The 22,288-nt window shown below is 48.8% G+C and overlaps 1 protein-coding gene across 3 annotated transcripts in view; it reads right to left on the minus strand.

The window, feature by feature from the left end:
• Positions 1–1,369: 1,369 nt before the first annotated feature.
• Cfap92 (cilia and flagella associated protein 92 (putative)) overlaps positions 1,370–22,288 on the minus strand; it is a 35,466-nt gene continuing 14,547 nt past the window's right edge. For 2 of the 3 annotated variants that reach the window (XM_077793489.1, XM_077793488.1), the window contains exons 7-14: positions 18,996–19,127; positions 16,381–16,565; positions 12,969–13,876; positions 11,028–11,222; positions 9,620–9,914; positions 2,977–3,141; positions 2,076–2,276; positions 1,370–1,973 (exon numbers count right to left, since the gene is read on the minus strand). In XM_077793489.1, coding sequence (XP_077649615.1) covers positions 1,629–1,973; positions 2,076–2,276; positions 2,977–3,141; positions 9,620–9,914; positions 11,028–11,222; positions 12,969–13,876; positions 16,381–16,565; positions 18,996–19,127 — 2,426 coding nt within the window. In that variant the 3' untranslated portion in view covers positions 1,370–1,628. The remainder of the gene's footprint in view (positions 1,974–2,075; positions 2,277–2,976; positions 3,142–9,619; positions 9,915–11,027; positions 11,223–12,968; positions 13,877–16,380; positions 16,566–18,995; positions 19,128–22,288) is intronic. The other variant, XM_077793490.1, reaches the window with a different exon arrangement.

The following is a 22,288-nucleotide window of genomic DNA, read 5'->3' on the forward strand; positions in this document are numbered from 1 at the left end:
GGGCCCCCAACACCAGAGGTCAGGGCCTGGTCCCTGACCTTAGGGCTGCACAAGTGTCCCTTCTCTTGGGGCCTTCTGGTGGCCGCAGTGGGACCTCATGACCACGCAGGGCCTCTCTTCCTGAAGAGGCTGAGGGGCGTCTGTAGGTGACCTCAAGAGGCCTCTGCGTTTCCCTCGGCCGCCATCTGGTAGCGCCTGCAAGCCACGCGGGGTCCCATGCTTCACCTGGTGGCCTTTAAGCTCCTGTCACCCCTGGGTGACTTGGGGCTCCAAGTTTCCCTGTGCTGTGAGAGTGGGTGGTCCCCAAGAAGAGTGGAAACGCAGAGAGCCCAGGGCTCCGTGGACCAAGCTGGGGCGTTCTTCCGGTTTGGGTGACTTAATAAAGTCTTGTGACTTTGGTACCAGGGATTAAACTCAAGGTCACTTAACCCCTGAGCCCCGTCCCCAGCCGTTTTTATATTTTATTTAGAGACAGGGTCTTCCTGAGTTGCTCAGGCCTTGCTAAATTGCTGAGGCTGGCCTCCACCTTGCGATCCTCCTGCCTCAGCCTCCCAAACCACTGGGATGACAGGCGTGCCCCACCGCGCCCTGCTGAAACCTAAATTTCTTGTTCAGTTTGTTTTCCCAGCTTGTATTTAGTGAGGGCAAAGAGACCTTGGGCACAAAACGGAGAGTGCACAGGGACAGGAGGCTGCACAGAGTTCCTTTGAACAGGAGAAACTTAGAAAGGGCCATAAACACCCCCCCATTTCTGGGCCCTGAGGGCTCCTGTTGGTGGTGCCAGTTCTCTGCCCACCCCGTGGGGCTTCAGAGGCGTAGCCACAGTCCAGGTCCCCCTCCTCAATTCACAGGTTCTGATGTTTCTTGAACTTGATGCAGCAGGGGAGAGGCCACTCCAGCCTCCATTTCTCAGTCGCCTTTTTTTACCTGGGAAGGCTGGCCGTGGAGCCACGCAGACAGGCCTCGTGTTCCCACACTGGCCGGCTCTCCTCTTCTCCAAACTCCCAAGGCCCAGGGCTTACCTGGGAGGGAAGGAGCCAAGTCCAGGCACCAGGAGATAGTGGCCTTCCTGCCCAGTCACTGGGACCTGCTCTTCCTGCTCAGAGCTCCTGTGTTTCGGGCTTGTTGAGCTAGCTCCCCAGAGGAACTTTTTCTGGCCAACTTGTGGCTCGATCAACTCATCTCTTCCCTCCTGAAACAAACTTCTGTCTCTGCCAACCAACAAATGTGGGTTCTGTGTTTCAGTGATGCCTTTCATTGATGGGGAGGCCAGGCACGGGGGGCGCAGGCCTGTCATCCCAGTGGCTCTGGAGGCTGAGGCAGGAGGATCGCAAGGTGGAGGCCAGCCTCAGCCAAAGTGAGGCCCTGAACAACTCAGCGAGACCCTGTCTCTCAATAAAACACAAAGTAGGGCTGGGGAGGGGGCTCCGTGGTGGAGGGCCTCTGAGTTCAATCCCTGGCACACACAGCCCCCCCCAAAAAAATCCAGAAACGAGATGAAGGACTTGGGGAGACTGGTGGGGCGAGTCCCCTGCTCTTTTCCTCTCTTCCCCACAGAGGGAGGTCCAGCAGCATCTGGGGGCTGGGAGGACCCTGGAAAGCAGCCGGGCTTTACCTCACATTTGGTGTCACACCTGGGGCTGGAATCCACAGCTGAGTTCCAGCCCTTGGGACAGCCCGAGACCCTTCTGTACCAGGAGGTCTAGCCTGGGAACTCTAGGTGCACACCTGGAACCAAACGGATGGTGCTCAAGATGCCACCAAGGGCCAGGGTCCCCCCGCCTGCCTACCAGCTGGGCACGGTGTCCCCAGTTACCTGCAACGGGCTTCCGGGTCGGAGGAGGGGGCACCTCCAGGAAAGGCTGTGGCTTCTTGTACAGCTCAAAGTCCAGGTGGCGCCGGTCCCAGCTCCACCGGCCCCGATCCAACATGGGGTACAGCAGGCGATCAAGCACCTTGTGTTCCTGCCACTCCTGAGTTGGGGGGACAAGGAGGTTCAGAGGAAGGAGGCCGCTCTGGAGATGATGGTGGAGGCCATCTGGAGACCCACCTACAGCCCTGCTCCTCTCACAAACCTCATGGAACTCCCCGATGGCTGGCAGTGGGAAATCCTGATGGAGGATGTCACCATGGAGACCTGTCACTTGGAACCCAGTGACTGTGAGCCAGGCCTGGCGGGATTTCTCCTGGGCTTTCTTCTTCTCTTCCTGCGAGTCCTGAGGCTCCACAATGGCCGACAGGTAGTTCTGTGAGTATGTGAACCTCCTCCCTGGCTCCTAGGAAAGAGAGGCAGGCAGGCTGGGGAGAAGAGTCGCGCCATCTTGGATGTGGCAGAGGCAGGCGGGCTGGAGAGAAGAGTCACGCCATCTTGGATGTGGCAGAGGCAGGCGGGTTGGAGAGAAGAGTCGTGCCATCTTGGATGTGGCAGAGGTAGGAAGGCTAGAGAGAGGACTCAGGTGCCATCTTGAATGTGGCAGAGAGAAGAGCCGCGCCATCTTGGATGTGGCAGAGGCAGGTGGGCTGGAGAGAGGACTCAGGTGCCATCTTGGATGTGGCGGAGTGGCCATTAGGAGTCCTATTGGGCACTGGAAACAGCTAAGGGTATGACAGCTCCTGACCCCATAGAGGCCGTATTTACTGTCCCCTTTAACAAATGAAATTGCTACCTACACGTAGTGGGTGCTGAGACCTGAACCAACGCATTTCCTTCCAGGTGCCAACCGCCTTCCATAAGTGGTCACACCAAAGCCCTCACCAGAGCCAAGGACCCTACAGTGGTTCTCAGCCATGAATCGGAGCAGGCGCTGAGCATGCACATCGAGTGTGACACCAGATTCTCCCAGCACCTGACCCCATTTCTTGTTCCACTAACTGGCTTTTGTCTGCACACCTAAGTCGCCCGCTGACCTGTGGTCAGAGAGGAAAGGGTCAGGGGGTTAGCCAACCGCCATGGTCTCACTGGGGACTGTCACACACCTTGGCCATCTCTTGGTACAGTTCCTTCTTGGCCAGCACGGCGGAGTTGAAGGTCATGACACTGTAGTTGTGGACACCCTTGTCCAGGGGAGTTGAGATTCGCATCATCTTGGCCTTGGGGACAGGAGGCCTCTTGGTGGCCTGGAAGGCCTTCAGGATGTTTTTCTGAAGGAGAAGAAGTTCCCCAGAGTCAGGAGCCACGGCAGGTGTCCCTCACCCCTGGCTGGCACCTGGTGGGCAGGGAGATGGGTTGGTCCCTGAGTGTGCTGTGTCCTCATCTCAGAACCACGACACGGGGACACCTGGTTCAACCTGCCACTGTCCAAACTGGAGTTCCCAGGACCAGAAACTGGCCCAAGGTCACCAGGTGGGACGCACATGCTGGGTGAGAGGCTTTCAGGGTGTGGGTGGGGGGCATTGTGACTTAACCAGGGCTGGCCTCTTGACAGCGGTCACCTCGGAGGGTCAGGTGCATGGCGAGCGTGACCTGCGTTCTCAGCAGGTCCCAGAGGACACGGGACTCAGTGACCCAGCAGAGGACGCCGAGGGAACTAAGGTGGCCCAGGGACTCCTTATGTAAATGAAAAGAGCAGCGACACAGGCCACCTGGGCACAGGGGGGAAACCAGAAGGTTCCCCTGAGGGCTGGGATACGAGGAAGAATGCAGAGGACCAGGACCCACTGTGATGGACACACACCAGAGAAGAGCCTGTCTGTCTAAGGAGGCCCTGTGGCAAGGGTCACTGGATGAGGGACAGAGCTCACCAAAATTTAAAAGAGAAAAGGTAGTAGCAATTTGAAACAGAAGGGACTTGAAGAAAAAAAATACTGGTGTATAAAAGTACTTACAGCCAGGCGTGGTGCTGCATACCCATAATCCCCGTGGCTCAGGAGGCTGAGGCAGGAGGATCATGAGTTGGAGGCCAGCCTCATCAATTTAGCAAGGCCCTAAGCAACTCAGTGATTCTCTGTCTCTAAATAAATATAAAAATAGGCCTGTGGGTCAGGGGCCAAGTGCCCCCTGAGTTCAATCCCTGGTACCCCAAAATAAAAATACTCAACAGAGATGGATGAATTATGCTGTGGACGGAATGAAAAATCAGTTTAGGATCCCAGAAAGCCCTGGACTTAAAAAATAAATAAATAAGACAGTCTAGTGTAGAAGATAAAGATGGAAGTAGTGACGTCCACTCAAAAATCAGAGTAGCCAGGCATAGTGACCCGGGATTGTAATCCCAGCCATTTGGGAGGCTGAGGCAGGAGGATTGCAAGTTAAAGGCCAGCCTCAGCAACTTACTGAGACCCTGTCTTAAAAAATAAAAAGGACTGGGAATGTAGCTCCATGGTAGAGCAGCCCTGGGTTCAGTCCCCGTGAACAAGTAAAACTATTGAATGGTCATGGAATTCAGAAGAGTGGTTAACCGCTAAGTGCATGATGCTTTGGGGGGTGATGGAACATTCTAGAATTCTGATTTGAATCATGGTTCCACGGATAGATAAAAATGAGCAACTATACACTTTGGATTTGTGCATTTTACTGTATTGGTACTTCTAAAAAGCATTACTGAGAATTGAAAAAGGCCTTTTAGAGTTTTAAAATGATCAAATCGGCAAGATAGAAGGATCCTCAATTGAACTCCTGGATGCACACTTTTTTCCAAGTACATTCAAATATTTGCTAAAGTGGGCCGACTAAGCCAGGAAGCCAATCTCAGCAAAGGACCAAGAATACAAAAAATACTCACTGATGCCAACAAAATTAAGGTAGAACTCAATCATCGAAAGAAATGAGAATTAAAAATTCCTTAAAGGACTGGAGTTGTGGCTCAGTGGCAGAGCGCTTGTCTAGCATATGTGACGCACTGGGTTTGGTTCTCGGCACCACATACAAATGAATAAAATAAAGGTCCATCAACAACTAAAATATATTTTTAAAAGTTCCTTAAGCATTTGGAAAGTCTACAATATTCTTAGATGACCCAGAGATCAAAGAAGGAATGAAAGTGGAAATTAAGGAAATAAACTTGTGGGACTCACTATTCAGAAGTTGATAGTCAAAATGTATCTGTTCAGTTGAATTCCCAAAAAAGCAATGAGGTAAACATGGATTTGAAGAAGTCAGAAAAAGAAAAGCACTTTAGCTGGGTTCGGTGGCACACGCCTGTCATCCCAGAGGCTCTGGAGGCTGAGGCAGGAGGATCACAAGTTGGAGGCCAGCCTCAGCAATTTAGTGAGACCCTGTCTCAAAAAGTGAAAAGGGCTGCGGATGTGGCTCAATAGTTTAAATTTAAATCAATAACTGGTACAAAAAAAAACCCATTAAATCCAAATAAAAATATAATCAGGAATCAAGGAAATAGAAGATGTATCGTATGGAAATCAAAAATCAAGTTGTTGGTGCCTTGAAGGGAATGATAACATAAGAGAGTGGAAAGACGAATCAGAAACCAGGAGATACTTGCCACTTGTTGGGTTGGCAGTGGAAATGTCAAAGCCACCAAAAAAAATCAAGGAAATATTTTGAGACAAAGACATGTTAAGGTAGTTGCAATCATATCATTTAAGTAGCAGACTATCACAGGGCGCCATAGTACACAGACTCTGGAGGCTGAGGGAGGAGGATCTCGAGTTAGAGGCCAGCCTCAGCAACTGTCTCAAAACAAGATATTAAAAACGGGGGGGAGCTGGGATGTAGCTCAATGCTAAAGTGCCCTTGGGTTCAATCCCCAGTAACCCCAAAAAATAAAAAGCAAAAGATAAGAAACAATTCAAATGCCCACCGATAAGTAAGTGGTGATATATTTCCACAGCTCCATGGTTGGATGCCATTTGTACTGAGCAAAAATCACAAAATAGGGAAGGGGTGTGTGTGTGTGTGTGTAAATATTTCTGGACATACAGGAGACTCCCAAATATTGATATTTGATTTCTTAAGCTAGGTAATTGGCTTTTTTGGGGGGGAGGGAGACAATGCTGGGAAGGGAGGCCCTGACGTACACTAGGCAGGCAGTTCACCACTGAGCTACCTCCCAGCCTCAGTGTCTTTGTTGGTTTTTTGTGGTGCTAGGGATTGAACTCAGGGCCTGAGCATGCCAGGCAAGCACTCCACCAACTGAGCCTCATCCCCAGCCCCTATTATTTTTAATAGTGTACACAAATGCACTCATTTGCTGAAATTTTACATCATTCATGAAGGTGATAATTTTCTGGAAAATGATTGGTACAACTTAGAGCTAGAAATTGCCAACTACCCTAATGGTCACAGAGGAAGATCAGGTTGGTAAAGAGGAAGACAGAGCAGAACTGGATGGGAGAGACCAGCAAGTAAGAAGGGGGTAAAGATGGAGAGAGGAAGAAAAAACACTATGAAAGAATTTTGGGGGGTAAATCCAGGGGAGCTTAACCCCTGAGCCCCGTCCCCAGCCCTTTTTCTATTTTATTTAGAGACAGGGTCTCGCTGAGTTGCTTAGCACCTTGCTCAGTGGCTGAGGCTGGCCTCCACCTTGCGATCCTCCTGCCTCAGCCTCCTGAGCTGCTGGGATGACAGGCGTGCGCCACCGTGCCTGGCTTTAAAGGATTTTTTTTTAAGCCCCACCTAGAGGTGGAGAGCTCTAAAAGAAATGGTTTATTTAGCTGAAAGGAGAAATGAATCAGGAAGGTATCAGACTTCTCTGCAGCCCTTGATTCTAGAAAGCGGTGGAGTTTGGGGTGGAGAGAGGAGTGGGGATGTGGACCCATAAACAGTCCAACCTGTGGTCCAAGTGACAGGAAAAAAGGCAGACCTTATACCTGCAAGAAAGGAGAGCCATTCTTACCCTTCTGAAAGGAAAATCACAAAGTAAAAGCAAAGGATAAAATAGATAAAATAAAAAGATAAAATAGACTCCAAAAATCTGGAGCAATAAAGACGTGAATAAAACTCATAGTTGAGCAGGAGGAAAGTAAGACTCATAGGGTGAATAGAATAAGGAGCTCAGAAAATCCATCCTCCTGAGAGCTCAGTCCTTGCACCAAGGATGTGGCTCAATGGCGGATCACTTACCCAGGAAACCCTGGGCTTGATCCCAGGCCTGAAAGAAGAAAAAAGAAAACAATGAAAAAAAAACTGTCAAAAGCAACCACTGAAAACTGAACAAAGACGTACAACAAACTGAGATGTGTTCATTCATAAAGATATACTTAAAGAACAACCCAAAAGTCCAGGTGCATTGCACACAACTGAAATTTCAGTGACTCAGGAGGCTGAGACAGGAGGATCACAAGGTGGAGGCCAGCCTCAGTAACTTAGCGAGGCCCTAAGCAACTCAGCAAGACTCTTTGTCTCTAAATAAAATATTGACAATAACAAAAACAGGGGCTGGGGATGTGGCTCAGGGGTTAAGATCCTCTGGGTACACTCTTCAGTATCCCCCCCCCAAAAAAAATCCAATTGAAGAATGGGCAAAGGATCTGAATGGATACTTTTTTAAAAGAAGAAATGCAACTGGGCATGCACCTGTCATCCCAGCAACTCAGGAGGCTCAGGCTGGAGGACTGCAAGTTCAGATCAGCCTGCGAAGCTCAGTGAGACCCTGTCTCAAAATTCTTTTAAAAAATGAAAGGTTGAAGATGTAGTTCAGTGATAAAATCACCCCTGGGTTCAATCCATTAGCCATCAGGGAAATGCAGATCAAAACTACAATGAGACAATCATTTCACCCCAATTCGAATGGCTGTTATTTAAAAAAAAAAATAACAAATGTTCAGATGTGGTGAGAAAGGAACTCGTTCACTGCTATTAGGCGTGTAAATCAATAATACAACCATAATGATTCATCTGATTCCTCAGAAAACTAAAAATAGATCCATCATGTATTAATCTGTTTTCTGTTGCTATAACAAATCACCGGAGGCTGGGAAACATATAAAGTAAATAGGTTCAGTTAGATTAATTTTGGAGGAGGAAAGTCAAAATCTGGATGGCCCCACTAGTTTGGCCTCTGCCAAGGGCCTCCTTAGCCGCATCACCACAGGGCAGATGGCATCTCAGGGAGGGATCAGATGGCAAGATGGGCAGCCCCAGAGGGTATGTCTCCAAGAGAAATGAAATCAGCTCACCAAAGAGGTACCCCCACACCCCATGTGTGTTATGGACCTATTCACATTTACTAAGATAAAGAATCAACCTAGGAACCCACTGACAGATGCAGGGATAAAGAAAAGGGGGTGTGTGAGTATTTATATTTTATTCTATTTAGAGACAGGGTCTCACTGAGTTGCTTAGGGCCTCACTAAGTGGCTGAGGCTGGCCTCCCACTTGAGATCCTCCTGCCTCAGCCTCTTGAGTCACTGGGATGACGGGTGTGTACACACAGACACACATTTTCTTTATCAATTCATTTGTCACTGGGTACTTAGGCTGATAAACACACACACACATGATGGAATATTACTCAGCCATCAAGAATGAAATCCTGTGATTTGGCCATCAAATGGATGAACCTGGAAGACATCGTGTCAAGTGAAATAAGCGCTACACATGGACAGACAGGCATAGGGCATAGTTCTCCACCATATGTTTAAAAAACAAAATTGACCTGAACGTAACATAGTGATTGCTGAAGTGGGTGATCAGTGCGTGCCGTATGCACATGATGGAATGTCATCACACTGGATCCCATTCTTAGGTACCCCAGTTACATGCCAATCAAAATAAAAGAATCCTGTCGGGGGAAGCCGGACAGAACCTCAGGCAAGGACACGGGATCATTCCAAAGCCCAGGTGTGGCCACACACGAGTTGTTAGAAGGAGATCAAGACTGATCCCTCCCTCCTCTGTGGCTGCCCATCTTGCCATCTGATCCCTCCCTCGTGAAGGTATGACCCCTGAGATGCCATCTGCCCTGTGGTGATGTGGCTAAGGAGGCCCTTGGCAGAGGCCAAACTAGTGTGACCATCCAGATTTTGACTTTCCTCCTCCAAAATTAATCTAACTGAACCTATTTTCTTTATATAGTTTCCCAGCCTCTGGCGATTTGTTATAGCAACAGAAAACCGATTAATACAGATGACCCAATGCCAAAAGGTTACAGGATACAAGATGAATCATAAAAATTCATTATATCTCTATATTCTAGTGACAACACAAAAATTTTTAAAACTCAATATATTAACAGGATTATTTTCTCAAAAAGAGGTCTGATACTTATATGCCACAGAAATGGCTGAGGGAGAGAAGACCTAAATCACAGCAGAGATATTTCATATTATCAATGGCAGTCCTCAAAGCACTAGGATAGCCATGCTTCCCAAATGGATCTGGAGTCTACACTGTGCCTAGGAAATCCAAGCAGTTGAGAGAGAAGAAAATTGGGTTGGGGATATGGCTCAGTGGTTGAAAACCCAACCTAGTTTCAAAACAGTGGCTCCGAAGGCTGAGGCAGGAGGATCGCAAGGTGGAGGCCAGCCTCAGCCACTTAGCAAAGCCCTGAGCCACTCAGCGAGACCCTGTCTCTAAATAAAATCGAAAAAGGGCTGGGGACAGGGCTCAGGGGTGAAGCACCCCTGGGGTCCGTCCCCAGAACCAAAAGAAAAATCTCTCCAGCAGGTGGGGACAGCCCAGGTGGGCTGGGAGGCCGGATGTGGAGGCAGGAGGCAGGCCCACCTGGATCAGGTAGTGCTTCTCTCTCGTCGTCAGGAGCATGTTGTTCCTCCACTGCAGGTACTTCTCCTGGTGGGCAAGGATCTTGGCATTGAGGGTGGAGACCTGCCTTTGGGATCCTTCAAGATTGGGGACAGGCTGAGGGGAGATGGTAGGTGGCTTCTGATCCATGAGGTCCTCTGGCGAGATGGGGAGCCCAAATTCTTGGTTCAAGTCTTTGATCATGGCGGAAGAAGGTAGCAAGTCTCTGACCATCACCTCCCTGAGCTTGGTACTGTGGTAGCAGATGTTGTAGATTCTGGAATGAAGAACACCCCACTCAGCCTCACGGGCCTTGAGAGTCAGGGACAGTCACCCCTATTTTATGGAGGACATAAAACCCAAGAGAAAGGCTGATTAGCTGGTGCCAGGTCCTAAATGAAGTGCTCAGGTCTAGTTGGATCTGCTTGGACTCCTTCCTGGAGAATCCCTTCTTCCCTCTCCCTATTTTCTATTTTATTTAGAGTCAGGGTCTCGCTGAGTGGCTGAGGCTGGCCTCCACCTTGAGATCCTCCTGCCTCAGCCTCCTGAGAAGCTGGGATGACAGGTGTGCACTGGCTTCCCTCCTCCTTTGACTCCCAAGAATTTACTGGCTACTCGTGCTCTGATACGAATGCTCTTCTTTGTGATCTGTCCTGCTGTGGCTGTGACATGTCCCCAGAGCCCCCCTGGGAGGTGACACAGGAAGGTCCAGAGGAGGAGTGAGGGGTGTGAGGCCTGAACCCCGGCAGGGAATGGCTCCCTGGTGGCCCCTGGAGGCAGGTGGGGTGTAGGGAGGAGGTGGCCCTGGGGCTGTGGCTTGGGGTCTCTCTTTGTCCCTGGAGAGTGGAGTCCCTGCTCCCTGGTCCCCATGGGAGCTGCTCCCTCCCCACACTCTTCCTCCATGATGTCCTGCCTCCCCTCGGCCAGGAGTGGAGCCACCGTCTGTGGACTGGGACCTGGGACACCCTGGGCCCCACGTCCACCGTCCCCCTCTGTAGTTATGCTGGTGGGTCCTTGAGTCACAGCAGCAAAAATCTGACTGAGCCACAGACTCATCCAAGACCCTCAACAGCCCATGGAGAGCATCCCTGGCAACATGGCCAGTGGTATCCTCAGAGTCCTCCTCCACAGGGGATGGTGATATGCCCTTGGCCTGATTTCTGAGCAAATCTCAGAAGCCTTCCCAACCCCCCAAACTCCCCCCCTTTGCCAGGCTCAGTGGCTAATATCTGCAATCCTAGCAATTAGGGAGGCTGAGGCAGGAGGACCGCAAGTTGGAGGCCAGCCTCGACAATTGAGTCAGGCCCCCAGCAACTTAGCGAGGTGCTATCTCTAAATAAAATACAAAAGGGGGCAGGGGCTGAGGCTCAGTGGCAGAGCGGGCCCCCACCTGGCCAGCGCCTGGAAGGCCTTGTGCGGTATGGCGTCGCGCAGGTAGAGGCCCGGGTGCCGCATGAGCAGCGACAGGGGCCTGGAGAGGTGCACGCGGTACAGGACGGTCTCCAGGTCCGCGTAGAGGCGGTGGCGGAAGAGCAGCTGCGAGTTGTAGAGCACTTTGTACTTCCTGAGCTCCAACATGGGGATTCTGAAAGAGAGGGACACCGGCCAGGGGTCACTGGGCACACTGCAGGCTCAGGGTAGGGCCTCTGTCCAACTCCCAGGACCAGAAAACCAAGCAAACAGATTTTTCCATCATTGTAGGTGTCCCCAGTGAAGCAGCGTGGTTATGGAAGATGTCCCCACGGGCCACCGGGGAAGGGGTCTAGAAACTCGATTAATTGTTCCAACTGGTGAGTCTGTAGTTATTTCACAGTTGACAGTTTAGAAGTGTGGTCACTGGAGGCTGAGGCAGGAGGATCGCCAGTGGGAGGCCAGCCTCAGCCACTCAGCAAGGCTCTGAGCCACTCAGATTATTTATTTCTGTTTTCATTCATTCACTTTGCAATACTGAGGGATGAACCTGGGCCTCCTGCGGGCTAGGCAGGGGCTGTCTACGACCTACGACCTCAGCCCTGTTTTACTTTATATGACATTTTATTTTGTCTTTGCTTGTCGAAAACCCATGACAGAAAGAACCCAGGGCCTCTTAACCCCTGAGCCCCGTCCCCAGCCCTTTTTATGTTTTATTTAGAGACAGGGTCTCCCTGAGTGGCTGAGGGCCTGGCTAAATTGCTGAGGCCGGCCTCCAACTTGCGATCCTCCTGCCTCAGCCTCCTGAGCCACTGGGATGAGAGGCACACCCCACCACGCCCAGCATGCTGAACCTGGTAACATTTACACCTACCCTGTATCCCAGTTCAGGGCCCGTAGGTGTGGTCATTGGTAGGAGCTTGTTCTGTGAAGAACTTGTTAGAATCATTCTTCCACCCATTCTTCTGGGATGTTTCCATCATTCTTATTGATTCACAGAACTCTTTATATTTTCAGGCTACTACTGTGTTCCACACATTGTAAATAACTTTTTTTCTCACTTTTCTTACTTTTTTTTTTTTTTAGTACTGGGGATTAAACCCAAGGATACTGTGGCCGGCTGTTTGCCCTCACCTATAATCTCAGTGATTTGGGGAGGTAGACATTGGATGCCAAGGCAGGAGGATTGCAAATTGAAGGCCAGCCTCAGCCACTTAGTGAGGCCCTGAGCAACTCAGCGAGACCCTGTCTCTAAATAAAATAGAAAAAGGGGCTGGGGATGTGGCTCACTGGTGGAGCATCCCTAGGTTCAATCCCTAGGGATTAATAATTATTATTAATAATTATTAATTATTAATAATTATTAATGCTATAATAATTATTATTATAGCAATGATAATAAATAATTATCAAATCAGGATACAAGATACACACAAATCAATCATATTTCCATATTACCAGCAATAGACACCTGGCAACTGAAATTTAAAATACGATACCCTCATTGTAGGCTCAAGGGGGTAAAAGGGTCAACTTCTTTGAAAGATTGTGCTATCAGAAGAGAGAGCCAGGGTCCCCGGTTCCCACCAGGCCACCTGGGAAGCTGATCCCCAGACGAGGGTCATTTTACCCTGCTCAGCCAATCAGGTACTCAGAGGTCACTCCAGCCACGGTCCAAACAGGCCAGGCTCCAGCCCCTGGGGGCAGCAGATCATGGGGTCAGAATCATGTAACTGGATCATTTATTTATTGGTCCTGAGGATTGAACCCAGGGGTGCCTCACCACAAAATAAAACCCTTCTTATTTGGTTCTGAGACAGCATCTCGCTAAGTGGTTGAGGCTGGCCTCCAATCTGTGATCCTCCGCCCTCGGCCTCCCTGGGCCTTGCTGGGGCTCCTTCCTCATTCAGACGCCACCTACCGGCTCTGGTGGCTCTCCCACAGCTGCCGCAGGCCCCCGTCGGCCAAACCTTCCAGAACAAAGAGGTGGAGGTTCCCATCCAGCAGGTGGAAGCCTGTCAGGATGTCCAGATGCTCCTGATGCTGGATGTCGACCCGCATCTTGAAGGCCCAGAGGATCTGCTGGACGGTCCTGGTGGGGTAGGAGTCCAGCTCCAGGGCCTTGGCGTTGATCAGGGTGATGTCCTTCAGAAGACTGTGCAGCAGGAACAGGTCCTGGGCACCGAACACGAACACGATGCGGCCAAAGTGGCTGCCCTGGAGGTCCACGCCCTGGGCTTTGGCCCAGGTGCTTAGAGGCACCGCCACGTCCACTCGCAGTTTGAGCAAAGAGTTGGCCTCCAAGTAGTGTCCAGCGGGCATCGGGCTGTGCTGGAGGACCTCGGTGGCCGGGATCTGGAACCTGGAGACCCTCCTGCCTCGGCTGCCCTGGAGGCCGGGGGTGGCCTTGGGCTCACAGCGCTGGATGGGGACCACCAGTTTCAGGTACTTGTGGCCAAGGAGCAGGTCCGCGAAACTGACCCGGGCGACTCCATGAGGGTCCCAGGTCTTGTTCTGGGACTCAAAGGGGTTGTCCTCTGTCTCCTTGGAGGAGATGAAGGACTCGATGTTCCCGTGGGGATCCAGGGGGTCCTCCCCAAACAGGGTGGGCCTGCGGGAGGCCTCGTCCGACTTACGGTCCCGATCGTGGACTTCCACCACCATGGGGGGACCCTCCAGGTACTCCCGCAGGTCGCTGGGGTGTATGGCTCCCAGGCAGATGACATTGACGTCCTCGAAGTAAACGTGGGTCCCGTGGGGCCGCTCCTCGGTCCTGTGCACCGGGGTCTTGTGGAAGCGGTACCTGCAGTAGACGGGGGTGCACAGCCTCTGCAACAGAACAGGCCCACGGCCACTCACCATGACTGTCCCTCTGCCACCAGGAAGGAGGCCCGCAGCCACTCACCAGTGACTGTCCCTCTGCCACCAAGATCCGAGCGCCCACCTGGGACCCTCACACCCCAGGGCCATGCCTGCAGCCTGGGGGCCTCAGTTTGCCCTGCTACCAAGTGTCCACGGGTGACCCACTCTGCAAGGTCCCTCCAGGACTCTGAGGCCCAGTGTCCACAAAAGCGCCACCAGGTAAGAAGGTAGAATATAGAAAAAAAATTAGGAAATACTGACTGGGGCTGGGTTGGGGCTCAGTGGCAGAGTGCTTGCCTGGCACGTGGGAGGCCCTGGGTGCCATCCTCAGCACCACAGAGGAATAAATAAATAAAATAAAGGCATCTGTCCATCTACAGCTACAAAAAAAAAAAAAATAAAAAATAAAAAAATAGTGTCTGAAAATCTCCTGAATTTGTCAAAGGACATTAACTTGTAGGTTCTAGAATCTCAGTAAATCCCAATCAGATGAACTCAGAAATACAGGCCCAGACACATCCTTATGGGACAGATTAAAAGCAGAGATGACACATATTAAAAACAGCCAGACCATCATTTCCCATGTGCATATGTGATCACAGGACCTCACTGTACATCGTGTCCAACCAGGTGAATGACAAGTCATACTCCATTTGTCAGAATTTTTGCATTCTGCTGTCATGTGTGACTAATTAGAACAAATAGAAAAAATACAGCTCTCCCACTCCTTGGTTTATACCCAGAGGACCTAAAATCAGCGTACTATAGTGACACAGCCACTACAGCAGCTCAATTCACAATAGCTAGACTATGGAACCAACCTAGGTGTCCCTCGGTAGATGAATGGATAAAGAAAATGTGGTATGTATACTCGATGGAATATTACACTGCTTGGAAGAAGAGTAAAATCATGGCATTTGCCAGTAAATGGTTGGAGTTGGAGACTATCATGCTAAGCGAAATAAGCCAATCCCACGAAACCAAAGGCCGAATGTTTTCTCTAGTATGTGGATGCTGATTCACAAAGGTTGGGGGCCCCTGCAGAAGAACAGTGTTACCTTAGATTCGGTAGAGGGAAGTGATGGGAGGGGAGGGGATGTGGGGATAGGAAAGATGGTAGAATGAAACAGACCTTATTACTGTATGTATCCATGTGACAATGTACAATATGATTCTGCAACATGCACACTCAGAAAATGAGAAATTATATCCCACCTACGTATGATCTATCCAAGTGCATATATGCATTCGCCTGCCATGTACAACTAATTTAAACAAATCAAAAATCAAAAATAAATTAAAAAGTGGCCAGAGAAAAACAATGCATTACATCCATAAAAATAGTCCAGGACGTTCAGCATCTAAATAACAGGAGCTCCAAAAAGACGTGGGGGGAAAAAAAGAAATAATCAGTGAGATAATACAAGACAACTTCCCAGCACCTAAAGAGCTCCTGAGTCCCCTGGTTGAATGTTTCTGGAGGCAGGAAGCACCCCCAAGAAAAGTCTGCTGTCTCCAGCCAAAGGACCAAGAAAGAGGTGGCCTAGCAGGACAGAAAACTGTCAGGAAAATGATGACCCTACCCCAGACAAACACCTTGGAGAAAAACGCAGCCCACCAACGTCTGCAAAGGCCAAGGTGGACGTCCATGTCTTTTCTCAAGAGGTTACTGAAGGATGTGCTCCAGCAAAACCAAAGGACAAACAAATGAAGAGGAAGACGTGGAGTCCGAAAGACAAGAAGATCCAAACAGCAGAGGGAAGAGGGTAAGTATGCAGTGAGGTGCTGCTGCTGTAACAGGAAAATCCATGGGTTCCTCTTTTTTTAATCCCAGTTATTTTTTTTATTTGTTCTAATTAATTACACATGACAGTAGATTGCGTTTGAACGCATCCTACGTAAATGGAGCCTAACTTCTCATTCTTCTGGTTGTGCATGAGGTAGGACCACACTTGTCACATATCATATATGCACAGAGGGTGATAGATAGCATCCACCTTCCTTCCCACCCCCTGACCCTGTCCCCTCCCCTCACTCCCCTCTGTCTAATCCAGTGTACCCCTATTCTTCCCTCTACCCCCCCCATTGTGAATCAGCATCCTCATATCAGAGAGAACGTCCAGCCTTGGGATCTTCGGGATTGACTGATCTCACTTAGCATAACGACCTCCAGCTCCACCCCAATGGGTTCCTGAAGAGAGGCTGGAGACCTCCATCTGTACAGCACCTGTGACGTAGTGAGAGGCCTCAGATTTAGAGGCTCCTAGTTAGGGGCCAATCTGGGCATTGAACTCAGGGGCACTCGACCGACCTCTGAGCCCTGTCCCCAGCCCTATTTGTATTTTATTTAGAGTCAGGGTCTCCCTGAGCTGCTTAGAGCCTCACTAAGTGGCTGAGGCTGGCCTCCATCTTGCGATCCTCCTGTCTCAGCCTCCTGAGCTGCTGGGATGACAGGTGTGGCCCATTCTTACCTGTAGTTCCTGAATGGGCACAGGTTGTGACGGCAGGCAGGAAACACAGTCGATCCTTATGATCAGGGGGTTTAATTCCAGCTTCTGCTCCTCGGTCATGATAGGCACTTCGGTTTTGAAAGTCAAAAGGCAATCCAAAATGTTGGCCGACTTCTCACTGCCCCGGCTCATGACAGTTTGGTGTCCTGGGGTGAAATACACACAGTGGTTTAGACCACCCCAGACAGGCACAGAGGGATCAAGCAACCAGAGAAGGGCTAAGGACAAAATCATACCAAAAAATGAAATTTATTTTTTAAAAAAAAGAAGAATCAGGAATCACCCACAAGCAGCAGGTTGTATGTCAGTTCCTCCAACTAAAGTCCCATTGAGTCTCTAAGAGAATTGAATTTTGTTTTTTCTTTTTTTGTACCAGAGATTGAACCAAGGGGTGCTTCACCCCTGAGCCCCATCCCCAGCTCTTTTTCTATTTTATTTAGAGACAGGGTCTCGCTGAGTGGCTCAGGGCCTCAATTTGGTGGAGGCTGGCCTCCACCTTGCGATCCTCCTGCCTCAGCCTCCCAAGCCACTGGGATGACAGGCATGTGTTCCCGCACCTGGCTGGCTAAGAATTGAATATTTTGTCCCTGAATCTGATATAAATATAATCTTAAGTCATCCAGGATACAGTGAAGAATACTGATACACAGGTGCCAATCAACCCCCAGTCTGATCTAATTGGTCTGGGAAGTGTGGTCTCCACCTTGGAAGTTTCAAAATGTCAGATTCTACACTCACCATCCTAGACCCTTTGCCATCAACGATGGTACCTACGAGGCATGTGTGGCTTCTAGAATTTGCACTCAATTAAAGTTCAGTAGCATTTAAAGTGCAGTTTGGGGCTGGGGATGTGGCTCAAGTGGTAGCGCACTCGCCTAGCATGCGTGAGGCCCTGGGTTCGATCCTCAGCACCACATAGAAACAAACAAAAAAAAGATATTGTGTTCACCTAAAACTAAAAAATAAATATTTTTTTAAATGCAATTTTGTTACCAGGCTAACTACAACCCAAGTGCTTAATGGCCCTGTGTGACCACAGGTCATTGCTACAGACGGTGCTATTGGGTAGAACTGCTCCAGGTAATTATTTTAGAGCAAAGAATCATCTTGGTCCAAAAATGTTAGTGTGGACACTGAGCACTCAGGGGTGGGTGTCACTTTGCCATGGCTTAACGAGACAAGTCTAGGTACTCATGCCGAAGGAGACTGGCATATCTGGGCCAAATCCCAAAGTGGAATAACTCTCCCTGTGACAGTTTTGCAAGTTCTACATTTTTTTTAAAAAAGTGGGTGGTGAATTATTCATTGCAAAGCAAACATGTAGTCTTTTCCTATAAAATATGGTCCATTAGTTTCACCAGTTGGAGATACACTGTGGTAGCAAAAAGTAAATGAAATGGGCCAGGCACGGTGGCACACACCTGTCATCCCAGTGGCTTGGGAGGCTGAGGCAGGAGGATCGAAAGGTGGAGGCCAGCCTCAGCCACATTGAGGCCCTAAGCCACTCAGCGAGACCCTGTCTCTAAATAAAAAGATAAAAAGGTTGGAGATGGGGCTCAGGGATTGGGCACCCCTGGGTTCAATCCCTGGTACCCCCCCCCCAAAAAAAAAGACAAAATTATGGTGTGTACATATATGAATGTGCCACAGCGAATTCCACCTTTATAGCTATAATTTTTTTAAAAAATTAAAATGAAAAAAACTAAAACAAATAGAAGGAAGACCAGCAGAGTAGAGGAAGGGGAAAAAGGGGAGGGATGAGGGGAAAGAAAAATTCTATTCCATTCACATGTCACTCAAAAGCATTTTAAAACTGCACTTCTGCAAGACAGCCAGCAGAGGGCGCGCCTGCCCCTGCCAGTCCAAAGCACAAAAAACTGTTTTATTCTGTTCTTTGTCCAACTGGGAATTGAACCCAAGGTCGTTCTACCGCCTCTGATTTATTTTTTCATTCCGACCCAAGGTCTTGCTAAATTTCCAAGGCTGGACTTCAATTTACAATCCTCCTGCCTCAGCCTCCCAGTAGCTGGGATTACAGGTGTGCGCCACCCACCCACCTGAAATTACTTTCTTTAAAAAGCAGAAAGGGGGTGGTCTGGGAATGTAGCTTAGTGGCAGAGGGCTTGCCTGGGGTGCATGAGGCTCTGAGCTCAGCCCCTAGTACTACCAAAGGGAAAAAAGAAGGGCCTGTCATCCCAGCGGCTTGGGAGGCTGAGGCAGGAGGATCACAAGTTGGAGGCCAGCCTCAGCCACGCCGCTTAATGAAGCGCTAAGCAACTCAGCGAGACCCTGTCTCTACATATATAATGAAAAGTGATGGGGGACGGAATCAAACAGACCTGAGTTCAAATCCTGATGTCCCACTTGCTATGCTGTGTGTCTTGGGTAGCGCACTTAACCTCTCTGGGCCTCCATTGTCCTCCTGCATACAGTGGAGGCTATTAACCCTGCTTTCCGGAGGGGGCAGTGGGGATGAAATGAGGTGGTAAGAGCAGGGGCTTGGCCGGCTGTGTGGACCATTTCAGTCCCATGTGGTGACAGGAGGACCAGAGACTGTTGGGAACAGGTGTAGCTACCAGCTAGCAGAGGCATGATGGCCAGCTGCAGGGAGAAGACGCTCTGCCTCCACTGACTCGGGTCAAACTCCTCTTCCGAGTGCTGCTTCTTTCCCTTCTTCAGGCTTCTCCTCTTCACCTCGTGATCTTTCTCTTGGGATGTGAAATCAAAGGGAGGGGAACGCGGTTAGGAGGCGGCTCTATTGCACCCCCGCGTGGCCACACGAGAAGCGAACAGTCTAGCTCCAGGCGCAGCGGGGTGCAGGGCCACCCAATCCCGGCCTGGGGAGAGGCTGCAGCAGCAAATCAGTGGCACATCTCTGAGAGACAGTGTGCCTCCATACCAGCCTAGTGGCACATTGTTCCTGGGTGTATCGTATTCTCAACTGCATCTGTTAATCTTGTGGTGAGGGTGTTAGGGTCCTGTGCTCACATCTGGGGGGAAAGGGTACAGGGGATTGAACCTGGGTGCCTCACCACGGAGCCCCGTCCCCAGCCCTTTTTATATTTTATTTAGAGACAGGGTCTCTGTGATACCAGCCATTCTGGAGGCTGAGGCAGGAGGATCACAAATTCGAGGCCAACCTCAGCAATTTAGTGAGACCCTGTCTCAAAATAAAAATAAAAAGGTCTGACGTGTAGCTCAGTGTAGGACACTCTTGGGTTCAATTCCCAGTAATGAAGAAGGAGGTGGAGGAGAAGGAGAGAAGGAAAGAAAAAAGAAAAGAAAAGAAAAGAAAGAAAAGAAGAAACATCATATCATATATGTATGTGTGTAAGATTCCAGACAATCAATACCAGGAAGAAAGAGGGAACTCAGACTTGGAAATCCAATTTTCACCATATTGTAGTTCTTTCACTCTGTTCTCCTCTTCACTAGTTTTCTGTTTCTTTTATGCATACCAATTTTAGGCAGAAAAAAATATATAGCATTTAATTACACATCTGTCATATAGAAATGACTCAATTTCTTTTTAATTAGTTTTGTTTGCTGCGGTGCTGGGGATCTTGCAGGTCCTTGTGCAGGCCAGGCAAGCACTCAACCCCTGAGCCCCGTCCCCAGCCCTTCTTCTGTTTAATTTAGAGACAGGGTCTCACTGAGTTGCTGAGGCTGGCCTCCACCTTGCAATCCTCCTGCCTCAGCCTCCAGAGCCATTGGTCTTACAGTCCAATGGCTTGGGCTACCTTGCCTGGCTAATCCACACTCTTTAATGCTTCCCCAAGGTACCACTTACCAAACCCACCACAGCACCTATCAAACAGAATTGTAATTCTTTATTTGCAGGCCTCCATTAGACACTAGACTTTCATGTGCCCATATGCGCAGCATCAAAGATCAGGAACACAAAAGTATTGGGGGAGTGGGACGGAGAGAGATGGAGGGGACAATGAGGGCAAGTGAACAGAAGATGACATGGTGGCTGGATGGAGGATAGGTGAGTGGATAGATGGATGGATGGATGGATGGATGGATGGATGGATGAGTAGATAGAGATGAATGGATGGATAGATGGAAGGATGGATAAATGGATGGACAGATACATGGATAGGTACGGATTGATGGATGGATACGTGAATGGGTGGATGGATGGAAGGAAGGATGCATGGATGGATGGATAGATGAATGGATACATAGATGGATGTATAGACGGATGGATGGACAAATAGATGGATGGATTGATGGATGGATGTATTCATAGATGGATGGACAGATAAAAGGATGGACAGAGATAGAGAGAGGGATAATAGAATATTGATGGATGAATGGATGGATAGATAGATGGATAAATGGATGGTTGGGTGGATGGGTAGATACACGGATAGACAGAGAGATGGATGGATAGACAAATGGATTGATCAATAGAAAATAAATGATTGGTGGATGGATAAAAAATAAATGGATGGACAGAAAGATGGATAGATGGATAGCAGATGGATGAATGGATGGATGGATGGATGGACAGATGGAAGGATGGATAGATAAATGGAGATGGATGGATAGATGGATGAATGGATAGAGAGATGAATGGGTTGATGGATGGATGAATAGATAGATAGATTAATGATTAGATAGATGGATGGATGGATGGATGGATAGATAGATCAAAATTGGATGGATACAAGGATCAAGATTAATGGATGAATGCATAGATAGATGAAGGTAGGGATGGATGAATGGATGGAAAGATGGAAGGATGAATATATGGATAAACAGATGTTTTGAGGGTTGGATGGATGGATAGATTAATGGATCAATGGATGGGTAAAATGATAGATGGATAGATGGATGGATGGATAGATAAATAGTCAGATGGATTGATGAGTGGATGCATAAAATGATGGATGAATAGATGGTTAGATGGAAGGTTGGATAGATAGATGGATGAATAGAGAGATGAATGGATGGATAGATAGACTGAAGGATGCATGGATAGATAGATCCATAGATGGATGGATAAACAGATTAATGGATTGATGGATGGATGGACATATGGACGGATGGGGAGATGGATGAATGGATGGATAGATACATAGATAGATCAATAGATAGATAGATAGATACATACATACATAAATGAGTTGAAGGATAGATGGATAGGTGATGCATGAATAGACAGATGGATTGATGGATGGATAATTGGTTGGATGGATAGACAGATAGGTTGACAGAGGATGGATGGATGGAGAGATGGATGGATAGACAGTTGAATTGATGGATGAATGCAGAGATGGATGAATGCAGAGATGGATGAATGCAGAGATAGAAGAATAGACTTATAGATGGAAGGAGAAATGAATGGATAGATAGATGGATGAATAGAGAGATGGATGGATGGATAGACAGACTGAAGGATACATGGATAGATGGATCAATGGATGGGTGGGTAAATAGATTAATGGATTGATGGATAGATGGGTGGACAGATGGATGAATGGACAGGTAGATGGATGATTATGGATGGATAGATAGATACATGAATGGATACATGCATGGATAGAGAGATTGATGGATGGATAAATACAAAAATGAATTGATGGATAGATAGATAGATGGATAGATGGATGCATGGATAGACAGATGGATTGATTGATGGATGGATAATTGGTTGGATGGATAGACAGATGGGTTGATAGAGGATGGATGGGTAGATGAATGGATGGATGGATGGAAAAATGGATGGATGGATGGAGAGATGGAAGAATGCAAAGATAGAAGAATAGATTGATAGATGGAAGGAGAAATGGATAGATAAATGGATGGATGGATAGATAGATGGACAGGTAGATGGTTGAATGGATTGATGGAAGGATGG

The sequence above is a fragment of the Urocitellus parryii genome, chromosome 16 (genome assembly GCF_045843805.1).
Source record: "Urocitellus parryii isolate mUroPar1 chromosome 16, mUroPar1.hap1, whole genome shotgun sequence".
Taxonomy (NCBI): domain Eukaryota; kingdom Metazoa; phylum Chordata; class Mammalia; order Rodentia; family Sciuridae; genus Urocitellus; species Urocitellus parryii.